The 15,464-nt window shown below is 43.6% G+C and overlaps 1 protein-coding gene across 3 annotated transcripts in view; it reads right to left on the bottom strand.

The window, feature by feature from the left end:
- The window catches only part of vps11 (VPS11 core subunit of CORVET and HOPS complexes), a 31,161-nt gene extending 17,247 nt beyond the window's left edge, over positions 1 to 13,914 (bottom strand). Inside the window, exons 1-9 of one of the 3 annotated variants that reach the window (XM_052046238.1) lie at positions 13,702 to 13,914; positions 9,897 to 10,045; positions 9,672 to 9,807; positions 9,407 to 9,570; positions 8,960 to 9,195; positions 8,182 to 8,374; positions 7,883 to 8,034; positions 7,156 to 7,342; positions 6,892 to 7,035 (exon numbers count right to left, since the gene is read on the bottom strand). In XM_052046238.1, coding sequence (XP_051902198.1) covers positions 6,892 to 7,035; positions 7,156 to 7,342; positions 7,883 to 8,034; positions 8,182 to 8,374; positions 8,960 to 9,195; positions 9,407 to 9,570; positions 9,672 to 9,807; positions 9,897 to 10,045; positions 13,702 to 13,843 — 1,503 coding nt within the window. In that variant the 5' untranslated portion in view covers positions 13,844 to 13,914. The remainder of the gene's footprint in view (positions 1 to 6,891; positions 7,036 to 7,155; positions 7,343 to 7,882; positions 8,035 to 8,181; positions 8,375 to 8,959; positions 9,196 to 9,406; positions 9,571 to 9,671; positions 9,808 to 9,896; positions 10,046 to 13,701) is intronic. The other 2 variants (XM_052046237.1, XM_052046239.1) reach the window with 2 other exon arrangements.
- Positions 13,915 to 15,464: the final 1,550 nt, after the last annotated feature.

The following is a 15,464-nucleotide window of genomic DNA, read 5'->3' as shown; positions in this document are numbered from 1 at the left end:
CTGGGTTTTGGAAGAAAACAATATGGTAAGTAACCAATTCTCTCTCTCTCTCTCTCTCTCGCACGCACGCACGCACGCACGCACACGTATATATATATATAAAAAAAATCCTCATCTCACCACTCGGGTGGTGTCCGTCCCTCATTCAGCTCGGGTCCTCTATCAGAGGCAGGAAGCTTAAGGGTTCTGCGCAGTATCCTTGCTGTTCCCAGCACTGCACATTTCTGGACTGAGATGTCGGATGTTGTTCCCGGGATCTGTTGCAACCACTCATCTAGTTTGGGGGTCACTGCCCCGAGTGCTCCGACCACCACAGGCACGACTGTCACCTTTACCTTCCAGGCTCTCTCCAGCTCCTCTCTGAGCCCTTGGTATTTCTCGAGTTTCTCATGTTCCTTCTTCCTGATGTTTCCATCACTTGGGACCGCTACATCCACTACAACGGCTTTCCTCTGCCCTTTATCTATAATCACGATATCTGGTTAGTTCGCCATTACCATCTTGTCAGTCTGGATCTGGAAGTCCCACAGGATCTTCGCTCTGTCATTTTCCAATTATATCATCTGAATGCAGATGTGATTATATACATGTATATATATATATATATATATATATATATTATATATATAGCGGCTGGATAGCTCAGTTGGCAAGGCATCGGTTTGGCGTACGGGAGACGGTGGTTCGAATCTCCCGCTTGGGGCAAAAATGAGCACATAACACCATCTAGTGTGGGTCCTTGGGCAAGATCCTTCACGCTAATGCCTACCTCATACAATGATGAGAGACAATAAAACAAATGACATGCCGGCTCAGACGTCGCCCGGCCAAACAAGGTCTGCATCAGGTGTTGGGGAACCAGAGCACCTTGATGAAAAATGGACTACTGGAACAAAGCGGAGATGGGCGAGATGCGATAACATGGCTCTGTTGGAATGCTACTACTCAAGCAACCCTTGTCAGATGGGTTAAATGCAGAGAATGTGGGCTAAATGGTAACTTCGAAACCCACAGTCACGGTTGACCACAAAACAACTAGTAGCTCTGTGTTCCAGCATTCACAAACGGAAACTGCTGTCACAACTTGAGATTGATGAAGTACAACGCAGGTTCCACGGTGAAGGGCCCCAGGCTGCCAGATCAGAGGAGGAGGTCATACCAGAGATTGGGAGGCAAGTCCCAATGAATGCAGATGATGAGATTGGGTGGCCAGCCCCAATGAAAGAAATGCTGAGCGAGGCAGCAACTGACCTGAAAGCTAAGATCGTGGCGAGAATGAAATGCTGGGCAACCTAGAAACCAATTACAACGGCTATGTGAAGTACCATCTGAAAGTCTCATAGAAAGTGTGAATGCAGCACTGAGGGCGATCCCTACCGTAACGATCACAGAAACCAATGAGCTGATATACGCTTCAGCATCAGTGATCCTGGAGACTCGGGGCTATAAGAGCAACCATGGAAGCCATGAGATACGTTACCCACCATGGAAAAGACGGTTGGAGGCCAAGATCAAGGCGGCCCGGAAAGATGTGAGTCAATTGACGGAGGCCCAGAGAGGTGTGATGAAAAGGCCGATACCCGAGAGGTACATCCAGATGACCATACCTGAAGCACTCGAAACTGCCAAACAAAGGCTCCAAGCCTTGTCCAGTCGCCTAAAGCGGTACACGAAAGAGAATGAGGCCAGACGAATAAACAGGCTGTTCGCAACACAACCTGCGAAAGTGTACGCTCAGTGGCAGGGTCCTAACAACAGGGCTGACCCACCAAGACTGGAAATTGAAAGGTACTGGAAAGGCATATGGGAGAATGAGGTTGCACAGAACAGCAGTGCACAATGGCTGGTGACCCTGAGAGAGGAGCACAGCAACCTCCCTAAACAGAACCCAGTTACCATAACAGTGGCAGACATACAGGAAAGAGTCTCAGATATGAAGAACTGGACAGCACCATGCCCGGACATGGTCCACACCTACTGGCTAAAGAAACTCACAGCACTCCATGAGCGCCTAGCAGTACAAATGAACCAGCTGCTGAGGGATGGGACTCACCCACAATGGCTCACCGAAGGGCGAACGATCCTGATCATGAAGGATCCCTCGAAGGGTGCAGCCCCATCCAACTATCGGCCAATAACCTGTCTCTCCACAACATGGAAGCTCATGTCAGGCATCACTGCGGCTAAGATAAGTGGACACATGGATCAATACATGGACGAAGCACGGAAGGGCATTGGTAGAGATACCAGAGGAGCCAAATATCAGCTCCTGGTTGACAGAACAGTCGCACAAGACTGCAGCTCCCGACGTACCAACCTGTGCAAAGCTTGGATTGATTACAAGAAAGCCTATGACTCGATGCCACATACATGGATCACTGAATGCTTGGAGTTGTATAAGGTGAACAGGACCCTAAGAGCCTTCATTGGGAACTCGATGAGGATGTGGAAAACCACACTTGAAGCCAATGGCAAGCCACTTACCCAAGTGTCCATCAAATGTGGCATATACCAAGGTGATGCACTCTCCCCACTGCTGTTCTGCATAGGACTGAACCCCCTAAGCCAAGTAATCACCAAGTCAGGCTATGGATACCGCCTCAGAAATGGAGCTACAATCAGTCACCTCCTCTACATGGATGACATAAAGCTGTATGCTAAGAGCGAAAGGGACATAGATTCCCTGATCCACACAACCAGGATCTACAGCAGCGACATCGGGATGTCATTCGGGCTTGAGAAATGTAGTCGGATGGTGACTAAGAGAGGAAAGGTAGTCCGCACTGAAGGGGTCTCACTCCCTAAAGGAACAATAGCAGACATTGAGGACAGCTACAAGTACCTCGGTATACCACAAGCCAATGGCAACCTCGAACTGGCAACAAGGAAAGCGGCTACGGCCAAATACCTTCAGCGAGTGAGGCAAGTCCTAAAAAGCCAGCTCAATGGCAAGAATAAGACCCGGGCAATAAACAGCTATGCCCTGCCAGTGAACAGATACCCTGCAGGAATAATAAGGTGGCCAAAGGAAGAGATTCAGACCACGGACGTTAAGACCCGAAAGCTCCTAACCATACATGGAGGGTTCCATCCCAAATCCAGCACCCTAAGACTGTACGCAAGCCGAAAGGAAGGAGGCCGGAGACTAGTGAGTGTGAGAGCCACTGTTCAGGATGAAACATCCAAGCTCCATCAAGGAGAAGGCTCCAACGGATGACGTACTCATAGAATGTCTCAGACAATGGGGAACAGAAGATGAGGCGCTGGAAGAGGGACCATCATGGGAGGACAAGCCCCTACACGGGATGTACCACCGGACCATAACTGAAGTGGCTGATCTCAAGAAGTCCTATCAATGGCTAGAGAGGGCTGGCCTGAAGGACAGCACAGAGGCACTCATCCTGGCTGCTCAGGAGCAGGCCTTGAGCACCAGAGCCATCGAAGCCCAGATATACCACACCAGCCAAGACCCAAGGTGTAGGTTGTGCAAAGAGGCACCTGAGACGCTCTAACACATAACTGCAGGGTGTAAGATGCTGGCCGGGAAAGCCTACATGGAACGCCATAACCAGGTGGCTGGCATAGTCTACCGAAACATCTGTGCGGAGTATGGACTGGAAACCCCAAGGTCAAAATGGGAAACACCTCCGAAGGTGGTGGAGAATGACAGAGCGAAGATCCTGTGGGACTTCCAGATCCAGACTGACAAGATGGTAATGGCGAACCAACCAGATATCGTGATCATAGATAAAGGGTAGAGGAAAGCCGTTGTAGTGGATGTAGCGGTCCCAAGTGATGGAAACATCAGGAAGAAGGAACATGAGAAACTCGAGAAATACCAAGGGCTCAGAGAGGAGCTGGAGAGAGCCTGGAAGTAAAGGTGACAGTCGTGCCTGTGGTGGTCGGAGCACTCGGGGCAGTGACCCCCAAACTAGATGAGTGGTTGCAACAGATCCCGGGAACAACACCGGACATCTCAGTCCAGAAATGTGCAGTGCTGGGAACAGCAAGGATACTGCGCAGAACCCTCAAGCTTCCTGGCCTCTGGTAGAGGACCCGAGCTGAATGAACGACGGACACCACCCGAGGGGTGAGATGAGGATTTTTTTTATATATATACATACATACACATATACATACATACACATATTCTATATATATATTGCGCGTCGTCCCGCACGCGGTCTGTCCTTCCGTCTGTCCCTTTTCAAAATGTACCTACTTCACCGCGCCGCTGCGCCGCTCAGGCAGTGGCTCACTACGATCGCGCGGGCATCTTAGCGAAAAAATGTCTACCCACAAGCATTGCAATAAAATTGTTAGTTATTTAGTCGAGCTAAACATCTCTTTATTTCCGCGATAAGCAATGAAGATGAACAAAAAGTTGAACCAAGCAACAACACTTTTGTGGGCCGAAGGCCCACCTTACCAGCCTTCCGTAGGAACTAGCTGATGAGCCGCCCGGAGGGCGGCGAACCAGCTAGTATATATATATTAGAGCTTTCAGTTTAGCGCGTTTTTATTGGCATTAATTTAAATGAATTTTAATGGGATTAATTTTTTTCTCGCGAGATTAACGCGGCACACGTCACAAGCGGATGTTACGTTGCTCAATAAATACACCAGAAAAAAACAACAAGCGCGCTGCAGAAGTCCACGCCCATGTCTGTTTTGCCAGCCACGGCAGCACCGACACCGAAAACGGATATGATTTATGAATGGAAAGTTTCCTTTTAAAAAGTTGCCCGATTGCTCCACTGACAAGACCAACGTTATCTGTTCTTCTGTCTCTCTCTGTATCATACAGGTATACGATGTATGCCACTGACACGAGTGTTACTTGTTTGGAACTATTTTGTGTGGAAGGTTACAGTGTTCTGCGTCCATATAAATAGAGCGGGTGGAGCGTCTCTGTTTGTCTGACAGTGGTAGCGGCCTAGCGAAAATAAAACGTCTCCAGTGTTGTCATCGAACCAAGTGTAGTCATTCGAAATGAGGTCTACACAAAAACTGTAGCGAGACTTCCGCACAAGAAGGACCAACACAATCAACATAGCCTGAATGTGTTAGGGGGAGTGACCCCCCCGCCCCTTTCAGAATGGTTTGCCCCAGCAGCACGGGGGAAGTGTGTGCACTTTTTTGTACTGCGGGCAGTTTTGAATACAGCGGCACATAATGAACACTGGTGTCTGGTGTCTCGTTATTCTACAACAAACATACAGAAACAGACTGCTGTGTTCAAAGTAAACTTGAGAAAAACGAAGTATGAAACCATGGTTTAAATATACTATAGGCTGAGTACTAGTTTACCTTAGATGTGCACTTTACTGTTCACTTTTTTGTGTTATATTGCTCTGTTTTGATTTTTATAAAAAAGCTGTTAAAGCAGCTGTTGTGTGACAAAATATTGTTTTCACTGTTGTTGATGGACAGTAATATTGTGTGAGATTATGTGTGAATAACTGCTCCAAGAAAAAAATGTTCATGTAAAATTGAAAATCGAAATTGTTATTACAGTAATTATTTGCATTTGGCACATAGAAAACGGATTCATGATTCCATGATGATGAGAGCATTAAAATGGGGGAAAAATAGGACAAAAAAATTAAAAGGAAATTCAGAAACAATAAAAAGGTGTGAGTAATCACGATTAATTTTTTAGTCCATTTGAGTTAATTATGACAGTTGAATTTTTGATTAAATATTTTAATCGTTTGACAGCTCTAATTATATATATATATATATATATATATATAAACAGTGGTGCAAAGAAGCATAGTGCAGCTCAAGACAGGCCAGCCTCAATTCAAAGTCAAGTCACTCGCCACAATGATTGCTTCCCTTCCAAGGGAAAACAAAACAAAAGCTTAGTAAGGCATTGATATCTAGAGGTGATGGATCGGGAACAAAAATTGCACCAAACAAGAACCTCTGGTGCTCAGTTGACAATGTATTTGTGTATGTGTTTATTCATATATTATATTTCTGTATATATGCAGGTACTGTATATGCATATGTAAATATAAAACATACATGTCTACGAATCACTTATTTTTAATAAACCTTTGGGCTGCTTGGAAATGAAAATTAAGACCTTAAGGAAGGTATTTTGGGGAAAAATGTCAAAATATTTTTTTTTGACCAAACTATTTTTGTCTATAATTTTAATCTCCGTGACATTATGCCAGATTTTGTGAAAATACATCACATACATGCCCACACATCTTGATGTCCATTTGGAGGGCTGTCGTTTCCTCTTAGATGTTGCACTAATGATGCTCACTAGTCCACACACCGCCTCTCCGCTTTGTGTAGTCTCAGGATGCTGAACTTGGGGTGGAACCCTCTGTGCACTGTAACGAGCTTTCTTGTCTTGATGTCAGTGGCTTGCATGTCCTCCAGCAAGCCACAAAAACATTTAATGAATGTTAATCTGAATTTTTTTGAAGATTATTTTTTTTCCATCAAAGCATTTTAATGGTTGTAAATCAGAGGTGGATTTCTCTATTTGCAGGCTGGCCTGGTCTCTTTTCACATTGATTAGCAGGGTTCTATCGATGCCAGGGATGTATATTGACAGGCAGAACAGTAAAATACTTTTCCATTGAATGGCAGATGGCACAATGAACCTCTGTATCGACCTGATGTATTTCAAACAAAAGATTTTGTCTTGGCTGACTGCAATTATTTCCAAAATGCACAGGCAGCCAGTACAGGGAAATAAGAACAGGAGGGAAATGCGCATTCTTGCATGTCCCTGTCAGCAGGCGAGCAATGCATTGTTAGCTGGCGTGACAGTGATCCCATGTCATCAGATCTTAACGTGTAAAGCATTTCATCACAATGGCAAGCTATTACTCCCCCCCACCCCCCATTTTATTTGTAATTTACCTTGAGATCTTCTAGTTGAATCTTTAAATACCACTCATGGTGCATGTGCTTTTCTGCCAAGAAAACAGCGTGGCTGTGGTAGCCGGCCTGTCGAAGAACCTTAATGGCGATCTCAACATCAAAGTGAACCTCGCTTTCACTGCTCTGGGAAATCAAGGAGGATAAACATGCAAAACAAGTTATTAACTTTTTGTAATGGAACCACAAAAAAATGGCACTGCAGATTAAGACTTTTTTTCATAATTTCTCACATCTCCGAGTCACCTTAATAAAATCTTCCAGCTTCAAACTGTCCTTGAGCTTTGTATAACAGTTGAGCAGCAGTGTGGTGTGGTCTGCATTGGCCAATGACTGCCGATGCAATGCTTGTAGATAAGCCGTCAGGTTATGTATCCTTTGCGCATCAAGAAATTTCCTGATAACATAAGATGGCTCGAGTTTTCCAATCGTGCTGTGGGAAATATTAAACACATGTTTAATGTCTCAATTTCCAGAGAAACAGTGAAAATTAACCATTTTGCTCATCAATGAATGAATGTGAAGTGGAAATTCGCAAAATTTGAGGATAATTTTCTTGCAGATTGATCTCAGGGACCTGAAGTAAAGATTTTATAAAACAAAATATGATAATATGATAGGGGGTTGAACATAAGGCTGCAGTTATTTAATATTTAATATATGACAACATATCGGATGTTCTTCGTGTCAGGATTTGTGTTGAATATTATGTTTAGAAAATACCACCGTTTTCATGCAGGTCATATCATATTATTTTGTCGTTTTTGTCGGGCCATTGTATTTATCCGGCTGATCCCTGAAAATACTGTCTGACATCGAACCGGTTCGTGGGCCAAAAAAGGGGACCACTGTTATAAAATACAGGGGCACACAAATGTGGCATTTCCACCAAAAGGATTTTGTTGTTGGTGTATGTCCATGGGAATACCCTGTTTCTTGGGCAAGCCAGCTAAGTGACGTGTGATCTAATTACCGAATGTACTGTTGAATGGCCCCATCATGGTCTCCCTTAAGGTAGAGGTGGTCGCCATACTGTCTGAAGATCTCTGACAATCCGTCACTGTCTAGATGCTGGCTTTTAGCCAAGTTTATGGCCATCACAAATAAATTCTTCTTAAACAACATCTATAACAACAACAATAAAGAAAAGGATGTTGAGAAAGTAAAAAATTAGCAGTGTGGCAAATACTAAATGAGAATGTTGATACAATCATTCAATCAAATTACTACGAAGACACTTTGCAGTATGTACCCCGAGGTATTTAGTCTTACTTCCAACTTGGTCTGTGTGTCCTTCTCCTGGAGAATGTGCATTTTACCATCTCTGGTGAGGACGTAGAAAGAGCCCCACTCGGCTACCACATCAATGACATCATCAAATAAGGCACTATAGGCGATGAACTTGTTGTCCAAGTCATAGACAGTCAAGAGCTGTTTATCTGATGGACCGCTACCAAACCTTGTCCTGTGTAGGCATCAACATAATAACGTTGATTTTTCCTTCATGAAAGTATAAATATATAATTTCATAAACCTGGAAAAACGTTGAACAGATGCCAGTTGTCGTGTGTGTGTGTGTTTGTGAGTGTCTCTCTCTCTCTCTCTCTCACACACACACACACGCACACACGCACACACACGCACAGGAAATGACTTAACTCATTCAGTACCAGCCAATTCTAGACCCCATTTTTCTTTTCTTTTCCTTTTTAAACCCTAAGTCTTGGAAAATTTGGGGAAAAAAAATACGTATTTGGGCTTGAACGTGTGGAGTGTGAAAAGACATAAATATGTCTTTGGGAGTGAATGAGTTTTAATTGTCAAACAGTGTAAATAATTGTGAAAAAAACATGATCATGAGAATAACATCATATGATATTGCATTTTGTATATACAGGTTACTGAGAATTTAAAGAGTATGTGAAGACAAGTCGAATCTTTTCAGGAAGCTCAGTTTAAAACATGCCACTCACTAATGATTTGCCTTTCATTTTTACCATTTGTATTCTTATTTGTTGGGTGACTGTGTATTCACGGTTGGTGTTCTTACTTTGTATTCCGAATGATTAAGAAAAGATATCCACGATGCCAGCGGGCCAAAAGTTTGGTTCCATCAAAGGCAAAGCAGGGACCTCGTTCATCAGGCTGGTAAAGATAGACACATTCATCACCAGCCACAATAAACTGAGAATCCTGCGATGGATCCGTGAGTGATGAGCAGCGAAGAGCACACCCATGGTTATCCAGCTCTACTTTTGGATACTCTTTGATCGTCAGTGTGTAGCACTAAAAGAAGCAAGAGAAGGTGATTGAATAAGAAATGACTCTCACATTAATATTGCCATAAACAGTGTTTTAACCCATTCATGCACCCTGGAATGGATTCACATGATAAACTGTCCACTGTAGTAACCACTGTCCCTGAAAGGGTTGAAGTTGACAAACAATAGCACAGCAAAGACCCATATTCATATATAGTGGCAGTTCTTCGACTTACATGGACTTTCTCAAGCGTGACAACATACAGATGTGTGACTTTAGCTACTTGACGGAAGGCAAGGCCCGTGACTGGGATGTTTCCCTCATGTAGAGTCAGGGTTTTACTGTGACGATCTCGAGTTATGTCACCTTTGGTCAGAACCACACTGCCATCTGTGAAACCTGTCAAGAGACATGACATGCCTTTTTAGCCTGTGCCAAGGAAACTCAAAGTCAGATACAATTAAACATCAGAGAGAAGAAAACATTTCTTAGCCTCATACCAATGGCCATGTAGTTGAGGTTCTCGTGTACACTGAGACAAGAAACCTCGGTTGGTTTGTTGCCTGGAATTGCAGGGAAAATCCTTGTGCAGAGGGGACTTCCGCTGTCTCTTTTGTCTAAGTTCCAGACCTTTACCTGAGAAACAATTACAGGTTAGTAGGTGTCTATCACTGCCTCAAACATTCAGAGTAAAATGCCTCATTTGACTACAGTACAGGACTTACGAGAGGGTTTATTCCATGTTCATCCTGTCCCACGGTCACAAGAATACTGTGTTGTTTCAGTTGGTAGAGATGTGTTACGCGTAATTTATACGCTTGAAAATTCGTCAGCTGCAAGAGCCGCATCAAAAGCCAGATGTTGCCATCCATATGTATTAGTGCTAAGGAAAAAAACTATACAAATGCAGTCAATGCCTAGTTAGCTTGTCAATGGCATGCCCACCGACAGAGCTGTCTGTTGATAAAATTTGCTTGCAGTTCTGAACCTCAGTGCACAATTTGTCCTGGCTCAGAATCAACTATCAGTGTTACCAAACATTGCCCAGTAAACCCACCTATCAAATCAACTGTATTTATAGAGCACCAGATGATGAAGAGATGGGGATGTCTTGCCAGACAGAGAAAGCCATATATCTATACAGACACACACATTATATATATATATATATATATATATATATATATATATATACATACACACACACACACATATATCAGTGGTTCTTAACCTGGGTTCGATTGAACCCTGGGGTTCGGTGAATCGGTCTCAGGGGTTTGACGGAGCCTCTGGCATGGAGATGAAGACACACCCACCCGCATGGGCATCACTGGCTCCAGATGATCACATTGCATTGCTTGTACAATCGGTGCAGCGGGAAATTTAGTTCACTCAGTCAACGTGTGATTGTGGTATTAGTTTGTCGTATGTTTAAAAAAATATTTGAATACATGCTATATGTTGAGCAAAAAAAGAAAGTGGTCGGACGAATATGTACAACATTGATTCACATGCATCACAGACTGTGATAGGACTCAACGTCCTGTCTGCATGATTTGTCATGCCAAGTTGAGCAACTCTAGTCTCGCACCAGCAAAACTAAAGGAACACTTCATGAAACGACATGGAGATTCATTTTGTGCACAGTTCAAAAAACGTATGTCTTGAAATTGTATTTACTTTTTCAGTTTTTTCTGAATGCATTTTTTGTCTTGAATTTGTAAGAAAAAAAAATCAAATTTTTAGTTTTGAAGGGTTTGATGAATGTGCATATGAACTGATTGGGTTCGGTACATCTAACAAGGTTAAGAACCACCGACATATATCCATAAAAAAAAGATCTTCATATCACCCCTCGGGTGGTGTCCGTCCCTCATTCAGCTCGGGTCCTCTACCAGAGGCCAGGAAGCTTGAGGGTTCTGCGCAGTATCCTTGCTGTTCCCAGCACTGCACATTTCTGGACTGAGATGTCCGATGTTGTTCTCGGGATCTGTTGCAACCACTCATCTAGTTTGGGGGTCACTGCCCCAAGTCCTCCGACCACCACAGGCACGACTGTCACCTTTACCTTCCAGGCTCTCTCCAGCTCCTCTCTGAGCCCTTGGTATTTCTCGTGTTTTTCATGTTCCTTCTTTCTGATGTTTCCATCACTTGGGACCGCTACATCCACGACAACGGCTTTCCTTTCTTTACCCTTTATCTATGATCACGATATCTGGGTTGGTTCGCCATTACCATCTTGTCAGTCTGGATCTGGAAGTCCCACAGGAACTTCGCTCTGTCATTCTCCACCACCTTCGGAGGTGTTTCCCATTTTGACCTTGGGGTTTCCAGTACATACTCCACACAGATGTTTCGGTAGACTATGCCAGCCACCTAGGTATGACGTTCCATGTCGGCTTTCCCTGTCAGCATCTTACACCCTGCAGTTATGTGTTGGATCGTCTCAGGTGCCTCTTTGCACAACCTACATCTTGGGTCTTGTCTGGTGTGGTATATCTGGGCCTCAATGGCTCTGGTGCTCAGGGCTTGCTCCTGAGCAGCCAGGATAAAGTTTTTTGAATCTGAAAAAATTTTATATATATATATATCTAAAGATTAAGAAAACCTTTATTAGTCTCGCAATGGAGAAATTCCAGATTCACAGCAGCAAAGTTATGAAAGGAAGAAGTAGAACAACAAAAAAATAGGAGCTGCTGGAAAGGCAGCCACTCTCGCGGCGCCATTTTGAAGTCAAAATAACAAAAAATAACACAAGACAACACATAGGACAGAGACAGTCGTGCAATCTTCACCACTTTTCTGCATACACTTTGTTGTCTGAAGCAGTTATAGATGAAAGAGGAGAGGATCAAAGTGTCCTTTCACCAGTGGATCAGAGACATCATGCTGAAAAATGTGCACACGTCTGCTACAAGCAAAGTTTTGAAAGTAAACACGAAACTGTAGCGTCCATTGACGAAAAGAGATTAGTTCACTTCTCCTGTCCCACATAATCCGCTTCAAACTCCAAGCCGCGACTCCCAGCTCCAAATCCGCATCGGCACTCCGCGTCAACGCTCCTTTCTTCTCATCGTCGGCTCCTCAAGACCTCCATCCATCCAGCCGCAGACCGTTCAACAGCACCGATCTCTCTGCTGAACAAAGCGGGGCTGTGAAAAATGCTGCCCATTACAGGCGCAAGACACAAGCGCCCCGGGACTGTCCAGCAACGACAGTCAAATGGCGCTGACATTCCTCCAGTCAAAAACAGTGCTGGTATACCCATGCTGCCGAGAAGGCGCAACCACCAAGCACAGAGTCTCCTCCTTGATGAATGTCGTGGCCAAAAAATGCTGAAAAAGGTCCACATCAAGTCCACACGACGTAACAACAAACACAAAGTGACAAAAGAAACACAAGAACAACAAAAAAAAGCAAGGCTCATGAGAGCACTTGCTGACGGCTGCCTACTCGGGCGCCATCTTGACTGATATATATGTATAGGCGGCCCGGTAGTCCAGTGGTTAGCACGTCGGTTTAACAGTGCAGAGGTACCGGGTTCGATTCCAGCTCCGGCCTCCCTGTGTGGACTTTGCATGTTCTCCCTGGGCTTGCGTGGGTTTTCTCCGGGTGCTCCGGTTTCCTCCCACATTCCAAAAACATGCGTGGCAGGCAGATTGAACACTCTAAATTGTCCCTAGGCGTGAGTGTGAATGGTTGTGTGTTTCTGTGTGCCCTGCGATTGGCTGGCAACCGATTCAGGGTGTCCCCCGCCTACTGCCCGAAGACAGCTGGGATAGGGTCCAGCACCCCCCGCGACCCTAGTGAGGATCAAGCGGCTCGGAAGATGAAGGAATATATATATATATATATATATATATATATATATATATATATCACTCATCTTAACCCTCTCTCTGGAATGACCTCCCACTGAACATTGGGCAAGCCTCCTCGCTGCCCATCTTCAAAACCCTCCTCAAAACTCACTTGTATTCTTTGGCTCAGCATGACTTAGATTTGTTCTTGGTTTTACTGTTTGGTGCTTTATTACGGATTTGACTTACCATTTATTGTGCGTGTGAAACTATGCCACAGTAGAGGCTAAACAACTACATTATTCCAAAATATACTGATAGTGATTTTAAAAAAATCATAGTGATGGCTCATAACATTCAATGAGCATGCATTTTGAATGTTCAACAACTGTAAATGTGCATCTTGTGTAGACAAAAATAGCAAGCAGCTAGGGTAAATTTAGGTTGGGGTTTAAGCTCCAGTACATTTTTGTGTAGAAATGGAAAGCTCAAAAACATCATGCACTTCGTCAGTTTGTCTTCGGATAGAAATGATGAGCTACTTGACACGATATATGACGTAGGGCTTGCTTTGATCATCGATAATCGTAGGCACCGTGGAACATGCAAGAGAACGCTTTTCGTTTTGCCTGCCACTTTACGATTCAGCTGTGCTTCGAGGATAAGCGCAATTTAAATAAAGCCTATAGCCTAGCATACAACAGCTGCGGGCTAACTACTTAAAGGATATCTCCAAGAACAATGTGACCACGTCCAGAGTCGCAGGCCGATATTCCATTTGGAAGAATGAAGCTTTTGCCATTATCCAAAGGGTATTGAACTGTATCTTTGTCAAAAAATACAAACTTTCTCCACTGTAAGAATGCTGCCATCGTGTTTTGGGCGTCCCGCTAACGCTAAACAAGAACAGTACATCATGTGACAGTGCGTTCACGTGAGTAATGCTGCATTCGAGGAAAATGGGAAATAGAAATACGTATTTTTTTCTTTTTTCCCCCCTTTTTTAAGCTCTCTTAAATTACATTCTTTTGAAATGACCAACATCGTATTCATCTATTCAAAACATTAGCAAATTTAAAGCCAATTCATTTTTTAAGTCGGTTCTGTCATAAGAACTATGTGCATTGAACTTTACGACAGCAGTTCGACATGCCGTAAAGCGTTGCTGTCGGGTTACCTAGGCAACCGACATATTGCATGTGAAGAGAACGTGTTTTCTTACTGTTATTCTGGCCTGCAGTGATGGGAATTCCGGCTCTTTTTAGAGAGACGGTTCTTTTGGCTCGGCTCACCAGAAAGAGCCGGCTCTTTCGGCTCCCAAATGGCTCCTCTGTTTTTTTTTGTTGCTTAAATTAATTTACTACCAAAAATCATGTAAAATCTGTGTAAAATGAATTACTAATGTAAAAATATACAGTATATCAAATATTTATTTCTATGGCTTTATTTACATTCTTCTGAACATCTCAACATGGAGTACAACATGGAGTGCTACAAAAAATTAATTACAAAGTACAAAAACAAAGACCCATGTCAAAACCAGGTCAACAAAAAGTTCCAATCTCTGATTGTGTATATTTATACGCTTTTAACTATTTACAGTAAAACAACATAAGTAAGATTTGATTACCACAATACAATTTATAAATGTAAATTTGATATTGGATATTTTAACCTTGCAGTCTACACACTGCCTTTGAACTATCAATTAAGTTGAAGTCAGTCCAAATTTCACTGCGTTTCCTATCCATTTTCTCACCTTTCCACCTTGTTGTCTTTTTCTCTGTAGCACGACCTGTTCGCGTGCTGTTCACAGTGTGCTGCTGTGTGTCTCTCACGCCTCCCCCTTCTCTTCACAGCAGCATGTGACACCCTCCCCTCCCTCTTCTACCATGGATCTTGACCAATCACGTGCGGCTTTAACCGAAAGGGGGTGGGAGGGCAAGGGTGGGGGGGGGGGAGAAAAAAAGTCGGGTCCTATTCGGAGCAGCTCCCTATTAGGAGCCGGCTCCCGTCGTTCACTTCAAAGAGCCGGCTCTGCGAGCCGGTTCGATCGCGAACGAGACATCACTACTGGCCTGCACTGTTCCTGAGCGACTAGCGAAGAACCTCTGTTCAGCACAACTCTCTGAGTGGACATTTTCAATAAAATTACAGGATGTACTTTTCCAGGTTCACATTGTAAGCTAAAAGTATGATCACCTTCCCTCGGCTTAAGCAACATTTTGTACTGTGGATGCTCAATCAGAGTATGGCATTTAAAAAATGTTGATGCTCTGCCAATAAAGTCAGAAATATGCTATGCATTGATGTACAGTATTTAAATATTTTTTTCTGGGATAACATATTTGAAATATATTACGAATATACAAGTGTGTGTGCCCTAGTGTACCCTAGGCCTGTTCTGGTTGAGGGATAACTAAAATTCATTTTTAAATTATTTTTTAAATCAGGTGAAAAGGTCAAAATGTCATATTTTGAAATGGAAAATCA

This window comes from Hippocampus zosterae, chromosome 16 (assembly GCF_025434085.1).
Source record: "Hippocampus zosterae strain Florida chromosome 16, ASM2543408v3, whole genome shotgun sequence".
Classification (NCBI taxonomy): domain Eukaryota; kingdom Metazoa; phylum Chordata; class Actinopteri; order Syngnathiformes; family Syngnathidae; genus Hippocampus; species Hippocampus zosterae.
The sequence above is the reverse complement of the archived record's forward strand: the minus strand, read 5'-3'. Positions and strand labels throughout refer to the sequence as shown.